General features: G+C 39.4%; 1 protein-coding gene across 2 annotated transcripts; it reads right to left on the bottom strand.

The window, feature by feature from the left end:
• Window positions 1–3,528: 3,528 nt before the first annotated feature.
• IP6K2 (inositol hexakisphosphate kinase 2) lies at window positions 3,529–25,972 on the bottom strand. Of its 2 annotated transcripts, none has more exons than XM_054976800.1 (6): window positions 25,884–25,972; window positions 10,945–11,243; window positions 8,594–8,816; window positions 7,723–7,898; window positions 6,464–6,639; window positions 3,529–4,320 (listed from the first exon to the last, which is right to left on the bottom strand). In XM_054976800.1, exons 2-6 carry the CDS (start codon window positions 11,144–11,146, stop codon window positions 3,823–3,825), a joined length of 1,275 nt encoding a protein of 424 aa, XP_054832775.1. In that variant the 5' UTR covers window positions 11,147–11,243; window positions 25,884–25,972; the 3' UTR covers window positions 3,529–3,822. The 2 variants fall into 2 exon arrangements, with proteins under 2 accessions (XP_054832775.1, XP_054832776.1); XM_054976801.1 differs by having other exon boundaries at window positions 10,945–11,304; window positions 25,884–25,918.
• Window positions 25,973–26,383: the final 411 nt, after the last annotated feature.

Here is a 26,383-nt window from a genome sequence, read left to right as displayed (position 1 = left end):
GGCCTCAAAGGACACTGCCCTTTCTCCTTTGCTACTCTTATGGCTGGATTCCCCCCTTGCTTCTTCTGGTGATCTGCCCGCAAAATGATTCCATCTAGGTGAGAACATTACAGAAGGAGCTTAATGCTGTAGATGGAATCATACAGCATTAAGCTCTTTCTGTAATGTTCACACCTAATTCTTTTTCACCTAATCAGAATCAGGCACAAGAAATGGCAGAGTTCATGGTAACTTCAACTACAGAATCAGCCATGTACTAGACTCAGAATTGTTTTGCTCCACAGTTCTGAACATTGTATGTAAACTGCACCAAATGAGTCATCGTTTGACAGCCTTTGACATGTCAACATTCACAGACTTAAGGACATGCCATTTGTAGAATGCAGCAACACCTTGCAGAGAGTTGTCCAGCCTTTCAAACATGCATGTTCTTCACTCAGCATTAAGAAAGAGCTTAATAATCAGCACATTGAGCTGCACTGTTAAGTAATCAGATGAGTGATTCAATGACATAAGACAGATGTATGGATGTGTGGACTGACCCTTGCAACATTCCTGATTCCAAAGCTGACACATATTTAACTGGCAAATGTTTATTATAGCATTACAGAAAAATAACTAGATGTTCCATTTAGATCTTATTTTCTGCTTGTATTTTCAGCGTGGTACAGAGAAGTATTTCAATGAGGCAGGAAATGCTTTGGCAGTCCCTCTGTAGTGTGCTTAATCCAATCTTTTGACTCTGGTCACAACAAATCCTTCACGAAGGGAGCAAGTAGGGAGCTATTTTCGGTTAATTCCCTGTCCTATTGTAGGCTACCACCCCCTTCCCCACCACAACCTGTGTAAATTGCCCTTGAATACATCTAACAACGTGAAATCTGTAAATAAATGTTGGTTCCTTTTTATAAAGCATTAGCCACTATTCTTTTGTAAAGCAGTTTTAATATATCCAAGCAAGGAGGAGGATAAAAATGAACTATGAAAGATGGGCCATAACAATCCACCTGTAGAAGGTGAAATTTTGTTATCAACATCACTGTATTGAACACAACTCACTATGGGATGCTGGTGTTATTAGCAAGGCACAAAGAAATGGGAAGAGACCTTAATGGTTAGAATAGGATTATCACTCTAGCTATTATTCTGTCAAGCTACCTTATCTGCTCATTGGTTTTAAGTATAACAGTCTTTATTTCTCCCTGAGGTTCTGCTATAGCCCATCCTTGACTGTTGTTACCCACCCACCCACAATGACTGTAAAGAGGTGGAATTACTAAGAATGCACCTGAATAGTAATAAACCAAGTGCTGTATCACATTCATCATATAGGTAAATGCTTGAAGTATTACCTTTATTTATAATACTTTTCAAAAAATTTCAAAGTAGTGTGCAATGACCATCTGGTTATGATTCATAAGATTTAGGGTTTAGTCCTTCAAATGCTGTTTAATCCGCTGGTTCAGGTGACCTTATGAATAGAAAAATATTTATATCCTATTTATGAGCTTGCCAAGGTGTCTTAAGCACAGTACATCAGGCATTCTCTGAAGATGGGCAGAAAAATAAGCACATTCCCTCATGTCACAAAAAGTCAGGACATCCAAATTCAGGACAAGTTGTTGTGAGTCCTAAGCAAGCCCAATGAGAGGAAAGCATTTCCAAGGCAGATCAGAGTCCAGAGGCTTAGAAGAGAACAACCTTGGAGATATGAAACAGAAGAGTAACACAGTTGTATGGCCTTGTATAGGTAGTTTAGAAAAACCATCTAATTCATATCAATAGATTCTGTGTGTTGAGGCCCAGGAGCAGAAAGCATCCGAGAATGACAGGAATATCCAACTTCACAAAAGTTGGAGATATAATTCAGGGATGGGTATATTGGTTGAGAGCCAAAAGATATTCCTATGTATGAGAAACTTGCAATCATTGATTTTACATAGACTTTGTTAGGATATAATGTAGCAAGAATGAACTAACAATTTTTAAATACTTTAAAGATGTTTCAAATATAGATAACCTAGTCTGGTGTTTGAAATTATAAGATAATTAGCCAAGATTGGGAGCCCCTTTGAAGTAGGAGTGAGTTATTCTTAGGAGATGATTTTGAAACCCTATGAGAAGCTGAATTGATCTGGAGCGTCTTCCTAGAAGGGGCTTCTTGTCTGTGACCTGCATATGTTTGGGTAAGATACTTTCTTGGACTCATGTAATTGCTTTCCTTTAATGATCTATGTAGCTATAATTGATGGTATGATTTTCTGTTGATTCAGCTAATATTAAGAAAGCTGAAAAATCATGATTTCATAATAAAGGCTTAGAATGGAAGCAGAGATTCTGTACTTGTATTACTTATATACAATACCCAGCAACGAACCTAAAACATTGTTTGTGGTGTGCCTCTTGCCAGGAGTTAAATGATTTGATACAAGAAAGGAAACCGGAAACTCAGAGCTTCTTAACTGCACGCCTATATCTGATTCATACCTGACCAGAGTCATCTAGAAAAAGGTTCCTCACAAAGATGGAGGGGGGGCATGTTTATGAATTCTCTACAATGGGTTGGATGAGAACCCATAAACTGAAGCTCAGTCCAGACAAGACTGAAGTGCTGCTGGTCAATGACAAAGCTGCTTGGGAACCAAGGAGTCAGCCTGTGCTGGAAGGACTTCACTCCCCCAAAGGAACAGGTTCCTTGGGGATACTGCTGGATCCTGGCCTACAGTTGGAGCCTCTGATCTCCTCTGATCCATGTAGTGCCTTTTATCAGCTTTGGCTGATATGCCAGTTATGGTCATTTGTCTAAAAGCATGATCTGGCAACACTGATCCATGCTCTGACTTACACCCAGGTTAAATTATTGTCCAAAAGGGTGCAGCCAGGCTATTATCAGAGGCGGGATACAAGGACTGTATCACCACAGTGCCGAAAGATCTGCAATGGTTTCCCATCTGTTTCCAAGCACAATTCAAAGTGCTGGTTCTTAACTTTAAAGCCCTAAACCTGGACAGAGTACTTGAAGGACTGCCGCCTTCCATACTGTTCAGCCTACCAGTTAAGAGCTACCTTACAAGTCCTGCTCTCTCTGCTCCATCTTCAGAGGTGATGCAGGTGGCAGCCAGAGGCAGGGCTTTTTCAGTAGCAGTACCTCACTTGTGAAATATCCTTCCCCTTGAGGCTTGCTTGGTACCTACGTTGCTTTCTTTTAGATGCCAGGATAAAATGTTTGTGTTCACCTAGGATTTAATAAAGGAGTTAACTTCTAATACTATTTGAGTCTGGAAACGGTTATATTTTAAGCTGTCAATGGTTTGTTTTTATAGTCTATGTTTTGTTTTTACATTGGTCTCAATTTGTTCTTGCTGTATTTTTTGCATACAAATAGAATACAAGGAATATACTGAAGTAACTTTTTCTTTCTTTGGGTGAAGGGGTTATGAAGGGAAGATTATAGACCCTAAGTGGCAACATACAGTTCTTTATTACATGTCTGCCAAGATCAAGGACCTTAAAAAGATAGCATTATCATTTGCAATGAACAAAAAGAATTTTATTGAAACATATACACACAGGGATAACAGAGGTATTTGAATAAACAAATATGGAATGTTTCCAAGAGTTAAAATAAATAATATAGATACCCAGATGCATCAGTGCTACTTCTAGCACCACTAGAAGGAAATGCCCTCTTCTGAACAGCTGTGACTCCAACAGGGCCACCCCAACGGAGTCTGTACAGGTTGCTACCACCAAAAAGTGGTCAATAGTTCTGGAATACAAAGAGTCACTATAGTGCTTTCTACTGTTTTGCATTCTAAATGTTTATTCACTGCTCTCGTCCCTTATTTCTTTAATAATAGCTATTAAGTTTTGAAGTCCAAAAACGTATCCTGTGTCTTGGCCCTCATGCACCACACTATCTTCTCCATAATACCTGCATGTTGTATGGGCAAAGTCTATCATTCGAACATCAACAGAGCTAGTAGTGGGCTTGTAGGCATAAGCACCTGCCGATTCATCAGATGACTCTTCTGAAAGCCCTTCAAGGTCTTCTGGGTCAGAGTCCACAGCTACTTCTTGCAATTCCTTTCCATCATAAATGATAAGCAAAGAGCTGGAGTAGAAGCGGTAAGATTCCTGTTTCTCTAAAACAGATTTTAATTCAGACAGTTTCTTTAGAACAGGTTCAAAGAGTTCTCTTCGCAGGTATTTGCCATTATGAAAGAACTGGTAAAGTGCTTCTTTAAATCCTTGGACTGAAAGCTTCCTTCCATGGTATTTATTCATGAACATTAACTGGCCAGTGCCTGGCTGATAAACCTGTAGAAAATAAGGAAAGGACAAGACTGGTAAGCAACAGTAAAACTTTGAATCCAAGCCTTTATATTTTTTAAAGATGTACCTTTTTCATGAATCAGTACCGCATTCTTTTAATTTAGTGGAAAGAAGGTGTATCTTATGAAATACAGATTCCTCAAGACATTTCTTGATTATAAAACAAATTATTTTGCTTCATATAATTTTTCCACTCAGGAAATAAGACCAGAATCTAAATAGCATTAGAAATATTTTGGCCAAATTCCTATAGTCAAGTTATAACATGCGTAGTAGCACTTTGTCAATAATATTACACCTATGCTTGAAACTTGCAAAACTACAGGCAACTGGAATTGCTGCTGGCCATATTCAGTGACCTGTCCATGAACAGAAAATGGTATTTTACATGAGAAGTTATTGCGTGCCCTAATATCACCTCAGAAAGCACTACAGGTGAGCTCTGTCTTATGAATTGATTAGAATAATGAAACTATAATCTAACAAGTCTTCATGTAAGTAACTGTTAGAGGAATACTGAAGATTTCAGCTTGCACTATATTCTACAATGCTTTTAACAGCAGACCTAGAACAGAGATGACTGAAGGCATCCTCTGCCATCTCCTAGCTGCTAGAAAGCATGCCAAGAACTACTTGTTCTCCACAAGCACAACCAATAAACTGAAAAACATCTGAGAACATGCCTTCTGGTACCTGAAATGAAGGAACAAGACTCAAAAAGTAAGATTTATTAGTGGCCATCACTATGGATGGGTGTTACTAAGTCACTAGAGAAGAAAAGGTAAATGAGAGTCTTGAGGTACCTTAAAGATTAATACATATTTTATTCCAGAATAAACTTTAATGGACTACAGCCCATTTCAGAGTCATGTCAGTGGGTCCTCAAGACAGACATATATAAACAAGGTTATGAAGAAAAGCATAAACAGCACAGTCAGAGGGCCATAAGCTGCAAGCAGCACAGTGTGAGATGTAATAATGTAATATCAAATAATCTCATATAACAGCAGTTAGCAGGAAGGTGCTACTTCACAACAGTGTTTCAATACTGCCCCTCCCAACTGTCCATACCATACTTTAAAGTTCATCAAGAACTAGTTGGACTATAAAGGATCTCTATTTATTGTATAGTAATCCATGCATGAGAGGAACTTTCCCTCATCTGTGTGTGAAAGATGAACCTTCTTTTGGTTGCTCTTATGGACTGTCTGCACTTCAAAACTCCTATTTCCTCAGCATAGTTCTGAGAGACTGCTAGAATGATCTAATGCTGGTTGCAATAAAAATGCTGTGAAATCCTCCTCTCCATTTTAAGAACCCTTCCAACAGCAACCAAAATAAGCTGCCACATCCTTTTACAAACATGGCAGTTTTCAATTGCCACGGAAAACATCATTACATTTATTCTTAAAGACTTAAAGGCAGAATCAAAAATATGTGATTGCCTTTATGTTTAGTTCTGAGCTTCTTATATGCACACCAGTTTAGCTTTCCAAGGAGGGTCTCCTAAACATTATGCAGCATTTGCCAGCTAGGGACAGAAGAGGAGAACGCTTTTGTAGTGTTTGTGTATGCACACATACGTGTGCATGCTTCATTCCATGCAAATGCATGTGTAAACAAACTCTCCTATATTAGATATGCTAATCAAATTAAGGACAACCTGTAGGATTAAAACAGCCAATCGCATGCAGTGGCTCACTTTCTCCACTCTTGATAAGGGAGAGGAATTGCTTTGAAGTGGCCCATCCTCCTGATTACAGTGATAATGTCGTGTTCTGGAGCTTTCTTCAGCAAGATGGTGAAGAAAATGTAAAATCTCAGCTAGAAAAGTATGAAGTAGGGTGGTTACAGAGATAGAGTGGTTACAGAATTTTCTAAGATTGCACCACTAAATGTTTTGCTTGTAAGAAAATGATCAGGTCGTTTTTAAATTACATGGAATTATTTGATAAAATCTATTATTACAACACAACACTGATCAGAAGCTTCTACAATTCAAAATAGTCCACTAGTCTCAAGGAAAAGCTAGAATTTCTTAATGCAAAGAAATGCAAGTAGAAGTCAGTTTTATTTGTAGTCTCTTCCATGCAGAAAGTATTCACTCCAAAGTCCTCCTCACGCTCACCTGCATACCACACACCCGGACTCCAATAACTGCTGAAGTACTCTGCTGACATTTCCGAATCTGATTAGCCTTCTTTTCTTCAGATGCATCATCTCCATGCTGACGGGTTCCCATCTTCAGATCCAACACACAAGGCACCTCGTATCGTGAGGTTAGGTTTTCCAGCAAGATAAATTCTGTTTAGTTAAGGAAAAGCTCTAACAACTGAGATTCTCTGATCAGTAATCAGAAGTCCCAATCTTACCCACTGTTCTGCACTATTTTAACTCATGTAGTATAATTTAACAGAATGCATTGGGGGGGGGGGGTCAGTATTTTAAATTCTGCTGAGCGACACTTAGTTATGTATAGTGTAATGCCTGGTTTTCCACCAAAAAAAAGAGAGTTAGTCCTGTGAAAGGACAGCCTAGAAGCTGTGAATCAACCAATGTGGATTCTGATACATCAGATAATATTGGTATCACCTTGGGAAAGCTGTTCAACTGCCCTTCTCAATTCAGGAAAATTAATGCATATTTCAACCACCCATAATTAGATGGAATGTTTTTCCATAAGACATAGTTCAGAGAACCTGCATCTCTGCAATGTACACCTTTCAGCATTTCCAGGTGTCAATATTAAAAAGTTCTTATACCTCCTGTCACATGTTCTCTTTACTGTTTTGTGTGTTCCTAGACTACGTCTTCAAGGAAGCTTGCAATCCAAAGCAGAAAGGTGGGTTACAATTATCTTAAATGAATGAAAGCATGTAGCAAACAGAACAGATACATGCAAAATAAATGAGCCTTGTTAGAAAAGAGAACCATCAGGTCCATAAAGAAATACTTGTGCCAATAAAAAACACTTTCTGATTTTACCAAAAATAGCTATCAAAGTGTCACATGTCATTCAAAGCAGCATAACTGTACTCCACTGGGAATATTTAACAGTACAAGGAGCTGTCTGACTAGTTTAGATTAGTGTCAAAGTATGTTCTTGGTTCAAACAGGCATCTGTACTGCTTGCAGACTATCCTCCAAAAGAATATACTGGATTAAGGATGATGTTTGCCATGTGACATCCAAAAAGCACCATGGCTTTGTATCTAGTCCAGACACCAGATAATAATTTATCTGTTATAATTAGCAGCCAGACATCAAACAAGAAATCCAAAATTGGCCTACTGTCTCCCCTTTCCCCCAGTTTATGTTACCGATATTGTTTAATAAAAACACTTCTTGTTTTGGGACCTTGCAAGTCATACTCTGACAAAAGGATACTATATTGGTTTCGATGTTTCGCATTTTCCTTCATCTGCTGTAACTGCTGCTGGTGGCATTTCATACTCCAAGGATTATGATGTTTGAACTGTGAACTGACATTCCCCTTTTTCTCGACACTGTAATACAATACTTCAGATTTCTTCAGCCATTCAAATTCTTCCTCTAACTTATGACTGAAAAAGAAATATACATGTATTACTAACTGGCGCCAAATGCGTTAGCATCTTTTCAACAATAAACTGATAATTATGTATTGTGCCCTGATAGCCTTACTCATGTAATGCTTTCAGCTAGCCTATTTCATAATGTTTTCATAACCCTCACATTACATTCACTGTCTATTATCTGGGCAACTTGCCTATTATCTTCTCAAGTCACATTGTGTATATGTATTTGAGGTACTTTTCAACTACTCAAGCCTCTTAGATATACCAATATAAAAAGAACAGTTCAAAAATCTCACTTTGTGATAAATTGGACTAATATCAGTGTATAGAGTTAAAAGAGAGACAGAACTGCATGTTTTCTCTCAAAGACACACTTTAATAGTTGCCAGAGTTCACATCTGTCTAGATAAAAGTAATACAACGCTCCAAGGGAATTATTCCCTGTAACTGAAAGTGTACGAAACTATCCCCAAACCAGGCAAATGAAGAATGTGGTAGGGGAGACTGAAAAAGAACTCTTGAGCTCTCTTTTACAAATTGGTAAATACAGAACGATTTAAGGCACAAACACATATAGGATACAATCCTACACAGTTATGCCACACTAAATCATTTTTTGCAAACCATAAAAATTAAGTATACATAACTAAACAGAATCCTAGCCTCAGTGCTTTATGTCTGTTTAACACAAAACATACTACCTTTTCATTTTTTCTTCTTTTCTGTGCTGCCGGACCCACTCCTTAGTTAGCTTTTCATTTTCTAGTAATACAGTCTTTTTGTTACTCCAACGTAACAATTTATTTTTGGGTTCACAGTCAGAATTATCTAGGCTTTCCAAGCTATCATGGTCCCCATTTAATGGATATGCTATTAGACACAGGTTTCCATCTTCATCTTCTTCAAAGCTTACAGATACCACACCTTGAGAGAAGAAATTGAATATCCAGTTAAGAATCAGTGAAATGAGAATTAAATACATCTTACAACACAACATAATTTTACACTAAGAATATAGCAACTTTGGTTTTTCTCTTACCCAAGTCCTTAGTTTTTTTATCTTGCCACAGGCCAAAACTCATCTGTCAACCTAACGAATATCAAAACATCTAGACAAAGTGACACCTCACAGAGAAGACAATTTATCATGAAGACAAAACATTAACAATACAGGAGATTCTTCTCTCTTGTGAGCAGAATCACACAGCAATCAAATAATAACAGGAGACGTTTTCAATTATTGAAACATTTTATTATTTTGAAAAAATCTGACTCATCTGTCCCTACAAGAGATGTAAAACAATCTATATTTACATCTTGGAGTAGAATATGCCCTGCACAGAAACACCAACAGCTTTAAGTTTTGCTTAATAGCAAAGCTAAAAGCATTTATTCAAACAAAGGCTATCAGGAGAGTTAATAAATACCAGGGAAAATGAAAGGCTTGCAAAAGCAGAGCAAAACAAGAAAAACATCACACATTACAACAGACAACTAATTCAAAGGCTTCCAATTAAAATTGCGATGTTTAATTTTACAGTTGATATTTTCTTCCTTGGGGGAATATATTTTATTTATGTAGCAATCTCGTAAAAGAAACAACAAAATGAAATACAAAACAAATTTGACTGAGGTACATCAAAACATGGTGAACCTTGAAAGCATTTTTGCCTCCTCATCTCAAAAGTCTCTAGATCATCAGTGTGTTAAGTTCTGAGAGTCTTAGAGGAAAGTTCTGACAGGGGTGCATCCCCATGCCATATAGGAATGTTACTGCAGAAGTTGTAACAATTGGCCGAATGGGTTTTTTTTCCTCCTTAGTCCTCTCTTTATCCTGAAATCAATCAATCTGCACATTCTTGCCGCTCATCACTAGAGTTCTTGGCGAGAGACTGGCACTTCTGAGCAGGGCAGGCACCTCTGAGACCTACAGTAGCAAGGGTGGGGAGTGCAGAAGCTCTGACTGATAGTCCTGCTGCTCACACAGGAAAGAGCTACAGGACAAGGGGGGAAGCCAGCTAGAAAATGGCCTTTGGCTTTATCCTGGAAAAAACAACAGAGATGGACCAAATGAGGCCCCCCTTTACCCCTGAATTCCCCACACACAACCCCAAAAGAGAAAAACCACATATGCTAGTATACATTTATTACATTCTGTTAAACATTTATAAAACACATTTTAATCTATTAATTCTAAGAGCTTGCAATGATTAGTTTTCCAATGTTTCAGTAAGTGTGCATACCATACAGCAATACAACTGTTATCTTCCCTTAGTTTTTTCTCCAGGTAACAGTTAAAAAAAAATCAAACAAAAATGGATTCTTTATTCAATGAAGAAACACAATACAATATTAAAAACTACTCAGATTTGAATATCTTTAATTAAAATTTCTGCAAGGTAATACAGCACCTCAAGAACAGCCAAATGTTTGGGTCAACTAACACAACACTAAATAGAACTGGAAAATCCACTTCCACATACCAACTGAGTCAACCTTGTCAAAGGTACTTCACCTTTTGCCTAACTAATTACTACAGTTTTTTCCATCTCTTTAAGTGTAAAAACAAGCTGTACAGATTTAACAATATGTTTTGGCTATCTTTTCTATGATGGCACTTGGTTATTTATCATCAGCAAACTGTTAAGAGTTAGAAGATAATAAAAAAATCAAGGCCCAAATTCCACAAAACAAGCAAATCTGTTCCAGTTTATTTAAAAGCAAAATAAAGAAAAATCAGAAAGAATCAGCACATTACTACTGAAAACATTTACAAGCTGTTATCAATATACTCACCTACCTGTGCCTAAGGGCGATATACAGGCTATCATCAGCAGAGTTGTTCTACTCTAATGCTGTCAGTCAGCCCAAAGACCCACTGGCAAGCATCTCCACCCTGTATCTCCACAGCCTGGCTCAGACAACATCAAAACACATGAAAAGAAACTCCCTAAAATCTCTTCAGAATGTAAGATTTTAGAGACCAAAAACATACACTGGGATTTACAAAGGAAAATAAAAGCCCAGCCCCCTTCTAAGTTTGATAACATACCTTCGTACTGAGGAGTGAATTTACGCATTTCTGCAGGAAGAGTCTCATAAAACTGGTGCTCTCTCTGAATGAGGGGCTTACAGATGGTCTCGTCATTAAACCGGAGGACACAGGAGTGACCTCCAACCTGGTGAACAAAAGGCTCCAGCAGGACGCCTTTGGAATAGTGCTCCACTTCCATAGCTCCAAATGCCGGGCTCATCCTTGTAGCGCATTAGACAGACCAATGTGGTAGTTGTGAAGGCAGCTCCCACCAAGATCTGTCACTCCAGAAGACGTTTATTCCAGTCTATGAAAGTCTATGAAACAAACAGAAGAAAGCCCCTCTCTTTCAGCAACTTGGTAAAGATCTGGAAAAGTCTGAAAAAGCAAAGTTAACAGATTCTTTTGTGGCCACCAGTGAGGAAAACAGAAGTCAAACTCTCCTCACTAAAGCCGAAACTGAAAAGAGCTCTCGAGCTCTAAGCGCAGAGACAAACAGGAGTGAGGTCATGCAAGTAGAGCAGGGTGGAAAAGTCTGCATACCACTCCCACCACGGTCTTAGCCAATGAGTTCAAACCTATTAGGTGTGTCTATTACAAAGAAGCAAGGAGAATGGCAGTGTAAAAGAGAGAGAGAGACTTGTACAGCTCTTAGTCAAGTCACATTTGCTAAGTCTAGCAGCATTTTCTTATCAATACTGGAGTCCACAATGAGACAGTGAAAATAAATGATGCATATTCCCCATTGCCGATACTACGGTAGCTTTTAAAACAGCTGGCATATACAATATGTAACTGAGATTTTCAGTTTCCATTTGATGTTTACTTACTTTTTATCATACATGTATACATATACACATTATAGACAAAATGCTCTGTAACAGTGCTGAACACACACAGAGACACAGGCACTGATGTTCACCTCCTCCTTGCCCCATTAAAACAGCAGTTTGCAATTTAGCTTTTATTGGGAGGGGGCAGCCAGAAGAAAACTTGCACAGACATTTTCCATTTCGGTGTTCTTTGGTTTACCCCCTAACCCAAATCTGCTTTTTTCTTTCTTTTTTTAAAATGCAGGAAATTTAAAGAACAGATTAGACTTCAAGGGAGGTAGCTTGTAAAAAAAATGCAAGCAACACCAGTTATGCTAGCACCAACCACCATTCCACTCCCTTTTAAACCTTCTATGAGTATTCTGACAGGAGTAATATGTACAACATTGCTTATTATGTTAGAAATTATATATAGGTTGATCTCTTATAAGTTTATTTCAGCAACTACTGTATTAGAGAGCAGTTTCTGCTTGTAAGAGAAGAAACGTTACCCCAAACCAGACCTACTTCTTGAAGACTGCCTGACAACTGCATTTTTCCTAAGTAGTGTTTATAATGATATTGTTATTTTGGTCTAGTTACTAGTAAACTAGCATCTATGCTCTGTTATGCCATATTCAGATTTCTCCCTGCTTCTATAAATTCATCAGATTTGACAGAGTATTTCTTGATTTCTATTTCTTGTTCTGTGAGAATTTGAATTAATGTTTATATATTGCTCTTTACAGAAAAACAAAGTGGCAAGTTATTTTTAGATGTAAAACTTAATTATTAAAACTGTAGCTCCAGTTATCTCCAATTATATCACTTTATTTAGGTTATCTTCTGCTATTCTAGTTTTCAGAGATGATCTTTTAAATCAAAAGGCTATTAAATTGCTTAATATACTACTGTATCCAACCCAACTGAAACATATGTAGCTCAAGACCTTTCTCAATTAATATTTTATAGGACCAGACAAAAATAAAACACCCTTACTCTTTATACTCTTGGTAATGACTGGTATGAAATACATTTTAAATAATATTGCACCATGCCAATTTCTGCAACATAATTTTAGCCAGAAGATGGCACCCTTACTACTTTTTCCACTTACAAGTTGCCCTACAAGGTGTACCAGCAATTCAATGCGTTCTTACTTGGGGCAACATCCATTTAATTTAGGTGGACTTGTTTCTGAGGAAATATATGTAAGATTTAGCTTTAGGTTTCCTTTGTAGTTCTTCAATTTAATCTATACAATATGTGCAAACAATTATTCTTCATCTTTGTAAGAGCAAAAAGCTGAAAGAATTTCTTAAAGATAACCATTACCTCCTTTGCTCTTTACAAAAAGCAAATCAAATCATGTGACTCACAAAAGCCCTCCCCACTTTCATATCTCCAGAGAACTCATTAATTTCTCAAGCAAGTTCACAACTTGTTTTCTTTCACTGATATGCAAGCAACCTACAGGGAATTTTGAATTTGGCATATTTAGAAAACTACAACCTCTTGAGTATTATCCAGGACATGATTCAACAAGCCCCACCTCCAATCAAGTACAGAATTAAAGCTCTTACAAGTCAGGGGCATGCAAAATATACCACTATTATACACCAGTCTCTCGTTCTAATCACCCCATCCAGGTTACCTCTTGCAAGTCTAACCTCTGGGTTAGACTACTGCAACACAGGCTGCCTTTGAAAGGGGTCCAGAAGCTTCTGTTAGTGCAGAAGGCCTTGTAAGCTGTGGTATATAAAAGAGTTCCTATTACTCAAGTACCAGCCTGGTTGCCTATTAGCTTCTAGGCCCAATTCAAGGTGCTGGTTCTCAGCTTTAAAGCTCTAAATGCCCTCAGTCCTGCATGTGTCAAGGGTGACATCACCTATATGTACTTCCTGGTTCGGTACCGGTACAGTCACCTAGCAAGACCTCACTTCACATCCTTCCACGTACCACAGTTACATCAGATACAGTGCAGGGTCTTCTTTTGTGGCACTCACTCACTGGAATGCTCTGGGAGATTAGATTGCACCCTTCCTTATACATGTTTTGCACTCAGATAAAAGCCTTTTTATTTACCAAGAGATTAACTATAACTTATTAAGGCCATACTGCTCATTTTTATTTATGCTGCTGTGCTCATTTTATAGCATTAATTATAGTCTATTGATTTGAATGAGATGGTTTAGATTTTTGTTCACTGCTCTGGAGCATGTAATTTCTGGAAAAATCAAGAAACAAGTGTCCATTAACAAAATAAAAACACAAGTTTTTAAAATGCAGCCAAATCTGCCAAGGCAGTATACCCACCATCAAATAACCTCTGAAATAGAACTATCTTGCTTGTCTTCTTAAAAGCAGCCAGTGAAGGCATCCTCTACAAAGACTGACAGAGGCCACCAAATGAATGCATGACTGAACGTAGATTTGAACTGGGGACTTAACCACTCATAGGCTGAGTGTTTAACCAATGCTCTAAGTTTTCAGTATTTTGTATGCCACAGCTGATGTTCAACGTTGTGCCCTTCTGCAGTGATCCTGTTAGGATTCAACGTGAATATCATCACAATCTTTATGTTACTTACAAGTGCCAGATATGGGAAGTCAACACACCTGACATTGAAACCACCTGTATCCATATAAGGTACAAGATCCCCTAGATAAAATTTGGTATTATTATGGCTTTTTAAAATATTATTTCACACAGACCCTCTCCTGTTGCTATCAGGGAGCGTTTTATTATACACAGTTCCATGCCAAACAAGATTGTCTGTTGGTTGTTATGGATTTTCCGGGCTGTCTGTCTTATCTCTTTTCTAAGACCTTGCACCTCCTTACCCCTAAATACAGTAAATCTTTGGTGTAAAACATTTTAATTATCAATTAAAATTTCCTGAAAGCAAAATGGCCTGCTTAGATATTAAGAAGATGTAGAAAGTTACCCACATGCTGGGGGACAAGGAGTTCAGATACTGAAATACAGTAAATACTCTATATTTGGGGACCCTGACATTGCACCTATAGGTACGCTGGTGTCCACTTACACCTTCCCTAGCTCCTGCAAGCGTTGTTAGAAAATGGGCAGGGCCAAGTAGGCTGTTTGCCCTGTAGGGCATCTGACAGAAGGGCTCGTGTAAAGGGGACAGCCAGGAGAAGAAGCATTTTATACTCTTCCTTTTGTATAAGTGTGATAGGATGCTGCAAAATGGACACTACCAGATGAGGGTTTCTTAGCTTACTTAGTATGTATACTTATTTTGTATGTGTGCAAGAATATATTTTTCAACAAAATGTTCATTTTAAAAGGTATCCTATTAAACAGAGATTTTGCTTGAAATATTGAAGAATTACTCAGAGTTTTGCATAACCTCATTCCCTGATATTCTGTGGCTGGCTCCCCCTTTTGCAATTTCTGTTTTGTGGTTGCACCCACCACCCTGTGTTAGAATTCCAAAGCTGCCCATAAGCTCTACACTAACATCAGCTTTGCGTTTTTCACAACAGCTAGCTTTCCCTATCTACTCTTCATCATTCCTGCAACCTCATTCTTACCAAAGATACAAGCTATCCCTTAATATAAATTCTCAAGCATTCAAAATACACTGCCAAGTATTCAAGATGATCATGACTATGTATAGCCTCAAGCTTTGATTACAAAATCAGAACAATGTTGGGCTTTAGTGCATGAACGAAGCCATCAGTCATAGATGAGGAATGTATCCATGAAACGCCCCTGGTGCCCCCACTTCTTTCCCCATTGCTTTTCTGATTTCCTGCTAAGGGAACCCTCCCAGTACCCCACAGTGCCATTCTACCACCATCCCACCTTGAGATATCCTTGCTTAACTTGAAGAAAGTAGGGGTGTGCATCCGAAAAATATCCAGGTTTCCCATCTGGGTTTGGAGAACCCAAATCCCAAAGCTGCAAGCCGCTTCTAGATTTGGGTGTTTAAATGCTTCGGTATGCTCTAAAAGATTTGGGAATCTTTACAGAGCACACCGAAGCTCAAAGCAGCACTTTTCTTGCCATTTGCAGATGGCAAGAAAAGTGTTGCTTTCAATGCCTGCTGCTTTACAGCTGATGGGAGGGGAATCCCTCATCAGCTGAAAAAAGCAGAAGACATTTAAAAGGCTTTTTTCAGCTGATGAGAGGGGGATCCCTCTTTTTTTGCTGCTTGCAAGCAGCAAGAAAAGTGTTGCTCTTTGCCCAAAACTTTGGGATGCTTTACTTTGGAATTCCCGAATCGGCTCAGCAATGCAGCTCTGAGCATGGAAAGAGCTGGATGTTGTGGACTGTACAGCTCCCTCACTTGGGACACTTAAAATGGGAAGCTTTCCATCTCTTTTTACCTCATTAACCTAGTTCTACAAGTGGGAACTTGCAAATTGCGAGGGGTATCTCATTTTCCCTCCCTCCCACCATGTCTTCTTGCCTTTCCCTGCCCCATAGCCTCTCCCCCTTTTCCTGCTTCCTTCTGTCCTTTCCACCCACTCTTATCTGCTCCCCATCTTCACCTTTCCCTCTCCCCCACAGGCAACCTTTCCTCTTTTTCCCAGCTGCACAGTGTCTGCTGAGCCAGGCCAAGCTGAATACCAGGGAACTTGCGGGGATACTTCACTTTTCCCTATATTCCCTTCCCCCCACTATTTCCTCTTTCCCTCTTCCTGGCAGCCACCATAAACTCACCTGCATCTCTCTCCCCAAACACACTAAACAACTTGCCTTTTATCCACCCCCCCATCTTCAATTTACTTCATTTATTATATACTGCCTTTCTCCACCTGGGGGCCCGAAGCAGTTCTCCTTTCCTCCATATTATCCTCAACAACCCTGAGAGGTAGGTTAGGCTAAGACTGTGTGACTGGATCAAAGTCACCCAGTGAGCTTCCATAGCAGAGTAGCAATTGAATCCTGGGTCTTCCAGATCCTACTCTGAAACTCTAACTAGTACACTACACTACACTGGGTTTTGCGGCATTAGGAGTGTGTCACAAGCAGATCCTACTCCTTTTATCATGCTGGATTTGTTAAAAAACCAAAATGTATTTTTTTAAGAGTTCAGATTTTCCTGCAAACCTGGGGCATTTTTTAGGTGTGTAGGAATTTGTCCTGCTCATTCATGGCTCCAGTCTTCAGATTCAAGTATCCTCAGATCAGGGCCGCTTGGCTATTAGTATGTAAGATGTCTGATTCATTAGTACATATAATTCTTCTTTGATGAGATAGGATAGGAAGTACTTTTCAATGTATCTGTCTTTAAAGCACAATGTGAGTCATTTTTGAACACAGCTACCACATAAGAATATTAATTATGTAACCTTCTGGCTTTAAGCTTCATGAGTGCTAAAATTACTATGCCATATATACACCTGCTTGAAAAGGGGAGGAAGCCACCTTTCTGTGTGAAGAATAGCATGAGTAAAGTGAATAATGGGATAACCCACAATGATAAATCCCTACTCCTGCAAACAGTTTTCTAGCTATAGGCAAAAAAGCACCAACATTTCATGATCTAGTACCTAATACATATACAATCTAGATGTAAACAATTCAAAAGAGTATTATGTCTGGCTCGCCACACACAGCTGGAATAATAGGTTGATGCATGCTACTAGTTAACCCATAAGAAATCAATGATGCATAACCTCTAAAGAATATTATATAGACTTGGATCCAGACTACTGTTTCTGTGAGCATAAAGATTTTAAAAACAGAAGTCCAATAGCATCTTAAAGACTAACAACATTTATTTTGTGAGTCACAGTCTACTTCTTTCAAGTGTAACTCTCAAACGTAAGGGGAAAAGAAAGTCGTTAATGTAGAAAGGAGAAGTATGGGTCCCATCATAAATCAACAGAATTAGCGTTACACACAGTGTAAGAGAGATCAGAGGTTCAAACAGATAAGCAGTTCAAAAGAAAATTAACTGATATTGGTACAAAGTAACAGTATAATGAAAGATGTTTAGAAAAAAATCTAAAAAGTGTGTCCTGTAGACCTATTATTAATTGAAGTGACTGAAGAAATTCAAGTCTCTGTTTAATCCAGGATTTCAAGTAGCGTTTAATTTTTTGATGAGTTGTAGATCACCACCGTCAGTGTTTAACATATTTGAGAGCTGCTCTGAGATGACAACTCTCCTGATTCCCCTTACTCCAACAGTGGTTGATCTAAGGAAGCCAGGCAGCTCCTCTACAATCCCGGCAAGAGAATCCCAAAAAGAAAGTCGCCTGCAATCACAAGAAACTCAATTTGGACAAGTGGATTGTTATGGAGGAACTTTTCCTCATGAAATATCAGCTGTGCTTTCCAGGACACTGCTGGTGATCTAAATAAGATAACAGCAGCTGACTGATAATTAAAGCTCCTATCTTGGAACTTTGGGGGGGAGGTGCAACAAGCTATATGACCTAGATTTTCTAACATTTTTGCAACATTACAATATTCAGGTTTGTAAGAAACCTGGATTCAGAACCCTGATTTCCCTGTTGTCCAGGGATACAGGGTTTATTCTGTACCTGTGATTAAAATACAAAGGGATAGAGAAGTGGGGGGTTGGCTATTTTGATCTTTGTGGACCTAAATGTAGATATACAAGTGCTAGAAAACATTTGCTCTAAAAAATTTCAGATCCTACTTCTTAAAGGTGATCATTTTAGAAGTCTACTCTGTGTTAATGTATACATCCCTCTTAGGGGCTTACCACCCTCAAAAGGTGGGTGTATCTGGAATTTACTAACTGATATTGTATATTCCCCATGAAGGTGTTTTTTTAAAAAAATTTTGTCTTGGTTAACAGTGACTTCCAGATCTGTAATACGATGTCCAGGAAGATTAAACTGTTCCTCCATTGGATTCTGAATGCTGTTATTTCTTCTGTTCAGCTTGTGTTCATCAATCCTTTCAAGCAGAGATCAACACATTTGTAAAATATAGATAGTAGAAGGGCAATGGTGGCACATGATGGTATATATTAAACTGGATGATGTGCACGTGGATGAGACCTGGATGGTGTCACTAATATGTTTAGGTCCTGAAACAGTATTACAGAAGTGAATATAGAGACAAAGTTGGCATGTAGGAATTCTGGCCATAGAACACATTTTTTTTGCTTCTCTCCACACAACTGCCTGAAATCGCCTCCCCACCCCCCGGTCTGGATTCAAGTCAGTGTTAATTGTAACCCTTGCAGACAGCAAGCTAAATTACTAAATGAAGTAATGACAAAGTCAAATATCTTCCAGTCAGACTATATCAAGATTAAACCATTCAGCTTTGTGCTCTCATAGGATGACTGCTGCTGGCCAAGGGCACAGAAACAACATGGTAAATTAATGCAAAGCGAAAACTTTAAATAAATAGATTATATTAAAACTAAGTACTGCAGACCAAGAAGTGGTGTCAGTATTCACCCAAATGCTAACAGGCGAATTATGAATATCTGGAATTACATTATCTATGAGTTTTAGGATATTTAAAAAGTTGCTCAAGATTGGCAGCATTTACTGCAACGTCTATAACCAAACATTTGAATAGCTTTTTCATGAAATAGCTACCCACTCACTTTCTACAAGCAAATATTGTGCTTACATTCAAAGATAAAACTTAGCCATGGAATTTAGCTTCAATAATGTTAACATTTGCTTTGCTTCTAGGTAGAACTTTCCAATGAGACTGAAATACTCTAAGCACTGTCTCAAAAATATAATTTCCCCCTCCTTACGATCATTAACTTCATTTATACTCCACCTTTTCCCCAATGGGGGATCCAAAGCAGCTTACATTATTCTCCTCTTTTTAGCCTCATAGACCTGTGAAGTAGGTTTGGTGGAGAGAGTGTGACCAGCCCCATATTACTTAGCAAGCTTCTGTGGCAGACTTGGGATTCAAAGCTGGATCTCCCAGATCCTAGTCCAACACTCACACCTCTACGCCAAACAGGCTTTTAACTACTGAGGACCAGAGAACGTCCTAGGGGCCCACTGTGCATACTGATGAACGCTACAATCCACAAGACAGATGCAGAACAGAAGGAAGCAGTATTTGCAAGTCTTGTTCTGCCTGCATCATCATGTCAAACCTGCTGCCTTTTGCCTTCCTCCTCAACCTAGCTATCTCTGTTGCTGGTCCCTTAGACCCATCAGAACCCCAAGAAAATATCCACAGGTAGCTAATCTCTGCACTTGTCTTCCACCCAAAGCAGAAAACCAAGAATAAGGCTGTAGGAGCAAATTATTTACTACTTCTTTCTTTCCATTCATGAGCCCAAAGAAAGCAGAGCTGTGTCAGGCTCCGCCCTCCTACCAACAACCCTGTGTTCAGCCATGATGCAGAACAGCAAAATATTGAAGATTTAGTGCAGGCACAGAGCAACATGAAGCTTACTGGGTGACCCTGGCCAGTGTCACTTTCGTTGCTGGGAGAATAAAATGGAAGGCACAGATAGTGTATCTTACATTCTTTAGATAAAGACAGGATAAAACAAGACTAGCAGTAAATAGGAGAAATATTTAGTGCTAGTCTAAAAGGCCAGTGGTTCTTAAGGCAGAATAGAAGATAGAATTCTATAGCATTGCTATATTGTCAGAACTATGACATGGCTTTAGCTATTACACTCAAACCTCTTTATTTATGGCAGTAATTAAAGCAGTGGGACAGGATCAGATTTCGCCATTAATTGCTTCTCATTTCAATTCTTCGGTTGACCACAGGGTGTGTTTCTAGCTGCCTCAGATCCATCTTAGCATCTCTGCTGCCTGCTTTAAAAGATTAAAACTTTCCATTGCCCAGCATGGGAATTTTCCATTGTTTCCATGTTCTCTTTGACTTTCATCTTTAAAGGTATGAATGAACTTCTTGTATAATAGAGCCTTCTTAATTTTGGTCGTTAATTTTTTGAAATTTATACATTTTAAATTCTGTTGCATTGCTGAACTTTATTTCAAAACATTCCAGAGTTTGTCTATAACAAGCAAAGGAAACATTTAAGGGTTTCTTCAAAATTTGTTTGCTACTTTTTAAGTGGCTTGTATATTTCAAATAACTCTCCTTGTTTGGGAAGAAATCGATCCTGGGTTTCAAGGACAATAACCTTTTGCTCCGTTATCACAGTAGCCTCTGGTGCATCTTGAAATATGTTTTGCGCCTAGTTCCTCCATTTCAAGAATGTTACAAACGACACACTTTGGACTTTTCCATAATGCCCTGGAAAGCATCTCTCCCCCTTCCCACCATCATGGTCTAGGAAACTTGAAATCTTGCTCAGTGTTTTATGACAAATTGGTTGCCCCTAATAAAGGAGTATGCTACTGTATTGTTGAAGGCTTTCACGGCCGGAGAACGATGGTTGTTGGGGGTTTTCCGGGCTGTATTGCCGTGGTCTTGGCATTGTAGTTCCTGACGTGACACTGAGAGATCTCTGTCTTTTGGTGCTATACCTCTGAAGATGCCAGCCACAGCTGCTGGCGAAACGTCAGGAACTACAATGCCAAGACCACGGCAAAAGAGTATGCTACTGTTTTCTGGAATTTCAAAAATTGTTTTGCTACATTATCAAACAACCATCAATGATCAGATTAAATGATATGGTTAAACCTGCAAATTCAGTGACACAAATTGGAGACACTTTTTAAAAATTTAGTTTTATTATAGCACCATTCCCCTATCTGGGGCTTAGTAGAATATCTGCTTCATATCTGTTTATTTATTATTTGCTTCCTTTCTCCTCCCCTCCATTTATTCTCGTAATAAATCTGTTAGGTAGGTTAGGCTGACAGCATATGACTGACCCAAGGTCACTCAACAAGCTTCAATGGCTGACAGTTATAGTTATTATACATGAAGAAGAATGTTGAGGTGTTATGCTAGAGGGTTCTTACAGTTAGATTGTGTCTGTAAAGGTATTTCCACCTAATCCCAATTGCAAGCTACTTTTAAAATTCACAAATCCATGTGTGCAACAATGTACTGTATGCCCGCTGCAACGTGTGAAGATCTCGCAGCCAAACAGATGGTAAACATGATGTTAATGCCAATCACTCATTGGGGAAAAGAGGTGTTAATATTCAATCCTGCCAAACAGGTGACTGGCTCCATCAAACCTGACAGTGCTGACCATCTGTTCAGCAGGTGTACACATTTCTGATCTAGGAAGACATGAAACCCAGGTAGCTGGGTGTGGACCTGAGTAACTTCTTTATCCTAAAGCAAACCACAGAAAAATATATAAACTTTCATTTATTAAGCTGTAGCTGCTCCTAAAAAGTCTATCTTCAATATTTCATTTGCATTTTTATTATAGCATGCTGGATACATGGGTGACGGTTAGTAGTATTTCAGTCAGAAGTTGGAGCTAGTGTTTGTCTCACATCACGTATATATTTTGAATGCTTAAGAAGAGTTAATTGTACACAGGAAGTAGAAAAGCCAATAGAAAGCAAGCAATACACTGATATTTACTTTGCTAGTCTTACCAGTGACAATGTCAGATTCACAAACACAACTAACCATGAGTACAATTAAGCTACAGGCTGTATCAGGCAGTAATCACCTGCTTAACACTAGGCTATAAAGATCTGAATTTGAAAATGAATTACACCAATGAGTCAATTTTTATAGGAAACTTCACTTACAAGTCAGATACAGGGAAGGGGGGACTTGCCCTTATCTACATTCTAAAGGTGGTGGAAGAGTGGAGGGAATTGTTTTGCCCAATTCCTCCTCCTCTCATTGCAGCCCCTCTGTGCAAAATGGCTTTCAACCCACAAGATTCACATTCCCTGAACTGTCGCAGGGCTGCTGAGAGATGAAGACTGCAGGAAAGATATACTTCCATTATCACAGGAGGAACCACCATGCAAGCTTCAACAGTATAATGCACACAGACCCTTTTCTAGACCTTTTATATTGTGTATATATTAACTATTCAACAATGTAATTTATTTCAGGCTTTGTTTTTGCTTTACTTCCTGCTTTTACTACAACAGTGGTTTGTTGCCAATTTATGTACCATACAATTCTGCATAAATGAAACCATGCACAAAATGACTTGCAAGAACACAGAAGCCTCCCAAGCCAGCAACAAAACCAATGCACTCTGTAACAGCTATAGCTGAATGGTAGAATATAATGACTAAGAAATTCTTGTATAAACAAGACACTTAAATGTTCAAATAATTATAAACTCACTAGGTAGCCATTTCCTTACCTATCATCTCTTTAACCTTATCTGGATTCATTTAAACTGGGTTCCCCCAACATTATTTTATAAGCCAAGCAGGGAAGAGATTTGACCTGTAGGTGGATATATTAGTCTCTGCAAGCACCCTGTTCACATCATCAGGCAAAATAAAACTGAAAACAATCTTAATAAGTGGTTAGGGGGAGGGGAGGCTAACAAAAACACACAATATACACAATTTTATCTGCAAAGTGTTTATTGTGCATATAGTAGGTAACAGAGGTATCCATCTATATGCAGATCAAGACATTCTTTTTACAACTTAATTACTCAGTTACATGGATGGCACCATGCAGATATAACAGGAACAAAAAATGCTTTCTATGCCATCAATCTCCGAACAGTCCTAATGGCCTAATTTCCTTTCACCTTTCATGATCTCCCATATTCCACCCAAATTATTCACCTTATTCTTTCTACTGCTCAATTACTGAAGGTTCCCAAATTCAAAAAAGCAAATATGTAAAGATCTCCTCAGCCAACTATGATCTAGGCCCATCCTATTAAGGTCCAAGCTGTGATAAACTTATCATCCAGCTCCCCCAAATATCGCTCCCCTTTCCCAAGCAAACTTACCCATACTAAATAGCTTTTACAATGAAACAGGCTTTGTAGGTTAACCTGAGAAGGCAGCAGAACCACCAACATTCGGAAATGTCTTGAAGACGTCTCAGTAAAAACAAAAAAACAAAGTTTTCCTCAGAAAAAACAAGTTAAATATAAAAAGAACTGGGGAAGGGGGGAGGGTCATCCATCAGTACTGCTCACTAAAGGAAAGTGTTCCTGAAAACCCTCAGGTCTAGGAATGTAGATCTTGAATGTGGCAACTTGGAGGCACATTTTTCAACCACAGATTGATCTCAACAAACACTATAACCCCTATGCCACACCATCATAACATCTCATCCTGCCAATTCAAATCTGAAGACGTGACCTGTGAGAAAGTTCATATCCTATCACAAATTTTGTTAGTCTTACAGGTGTTACTAGACTCTTGTGCTTTTCTACTGCCAACCAACGTTCAGTCTTCTGTAGTCTTTGAGTAATCAATATTCCAAACGGTGGATAGACATGGTTTTGACAACTATTTAGGTTCAGGAAAGAGTAGCCTATCTTCTCTGAGCAAGCTGATGAATCACGAGATGCCAATCACATACTAGCACATTCTTAGTTTCTGTCTGTACTAGTCTCCTGCCAGGCAGCTTCAATGTCTTCCTTCCATGCTCCACCTTTTGTTTAACAAGGTTCTTCATCAAATTTGAATACAGCTACTGCTATTTTATCACTGAAGATGGGAGATTATTAATCATTTCATTAATTATTTCATCACTGTTGATAACATACTGATCACACACTTTGGAAAAGCAGCATATAAATACTGTAACAAAATAAATATCAATACTATAGTTCTATTAACACTAACTTGCACATCAATCTGTGCAGTTAAGAGCACAATAATAATAATAATAATAGCGCTTATATACCACTCTTCTAGACAGATTAGTGCCTCACCCAGAGCAGTGAACAAGTGAGAGTTATTATTAAGCCCACAGCACAGCTGGGGAGCTGGGGCTGAGAGGAGTGGCTTACCAAAGGCCACCTAACTGAGCTCATGGCAGTAGTGGGATTCGAACCAGTAGAGTGCTGTTTTGCAGCCGAACCACATTTTGGTAGGGCTGCAAGTGTTTCATTCTGACAGTCTTAAGGTAAGATTAAATGAGACAGAAGCATTCACATTGGCAAAAATACGCTGTCATAATTTTAATGACAGGTTATTCACTCCCAAGTATGGTGACAGGATGGCCTATAAACAGACACTTAAACAGTAGTCATAAGAAAGAGATACCACTGCTACACAGCAATTTGGATGAGAAAATTACAAACACCTCAAATCATTGCTGTGAGGGGGGGGGGGTAACAACAAAATGTTCCTCGTCACACTGTGGGACAAACACAACTAGATAGCCAATAAATAATTATCTTACTACAAAACAAGATCTCCATGTATCAAAATGAGTGATACAAATCTCTTGTAAATATACATAGCAGCAGCGGGAGAGTAGAAAAAGGATCACATCAAGAGCTGATACATAAACCATTACCATTTCAAAATTGCAGAGTAACAATGAGTCATGTATTTCCCCATCACAGTAAGTTTGCTTACACAGAGAGAGAACGAACACACCCAGAAGCTTTGATTACCTCATCATTTTATGACGTCTTAGGCCTAAACACGGCTGAGACCTTCTTTATGAGAAAACCCTTTTTTGACCGAGGAAAGAGCATTCACGCCAGAAGCATCCTTCGCTTCCATTCCCCCCGCCCCCCTCCCCCATGACTGATGACGGCGCATCAAACGTATCACGGAGCAATTCTCTGCCACAGAACTGCAAGCCAATTACCCGGCAGTAAGAAGGAGAGACAAACAAACGAAATGGGGGGGGGGGTTGTCACAACAGCAGCTGTTTGAAATCGGGGAGAGGCGCGCGGGGAAGGAGCGAGGCACAGGGCGCGATGTGCACCAAGCTGGGGGCGCATCATTTCCTCTGCGTGCCCCCTAAAAGGGTTCCCTTGAGAGCATCATGGTCTGCCTGCCCCCCACCCCACGGCATTATGAGGTAGACGTGAGCGTAGAGGCCCTTTCTCCAGACGGCAGGACTGCTAACGGTAATGAACCGCGGAAAGCTCCGGCCTTTCCCCTGCCCCTTCGGGAATCCGGAGACAAAACCGGCCGCCGTTGATGCCGCTACTGCCTGACCAAGGCGATGCTGAAAGAAACGCAATTTCGCAGCCCGGGGAACATCCCCTCTTTCCTGACACTAAATTGCGCCCTTGAGGCAGCGAGACGTTAGGCCTATTCCCCGAAGCGCCCCAAAGTAATAAATCGGAATACAAATACCTGCCAATCAGCTCCACAACAGTAACAGCTTCGACTCTTTTGTTTCTCACAAGCCAAAATGGCGGCGCTGAGCGGGGCGGCCCTTCCCCCGCTCGCCGAGGGTTGGCTCCGCCCCATGCATCTCCATTGGCTCTGACGGAGCAAGCTTCCGCTGATTGGGTGGTGAGGGAGCGAGACTCTGTTGCTAGGGGAGCCAGGGCGGGCTGCGAGGCATCGTGCGCCGCGTGATGATGGAGATGAGGAGGGCGGGGGAGGAAGGATGGGGACAAGAAGGGAAGGCACGGAGGGGGCTGGGCGGGTGCGCTGCGAGCACTAAAGCAAACAAAAAAAAAGGTGGGGACAGCTTGCAAAGGCGCGTCTGAAGTCATAGGCTGTTGTGTGAGGCTTACCCCGTATACCTAGGGGAAAATACTAGCCCTTTCCAAAACATCACTAGACCAATATATAACCTTTCCGTGTGAAATTTTATGCGGCCACCTTCAGGGTATAAGGATGCTGTC

The sequence above is a fragment of the Eublepharis macularius genome, chromosome 4 (genome assembly GCF_028583425.1).
Source record: "Eublepharis macularius isolate TG4126 chromosome 4, MPM_Emac_v1.0, whole genome shotgun sequence".
Classification (NCBI taxonomy): domain Eukaryota; kingdom Metazoa; phylum Chordata; class Lepidosauria; order Squamata; family Eublepharidae; genus Eublepharis; species Eublepharis macularius.
This window is presented reverse-complemented; position numbering and strand designations above follow the sequence as displayed.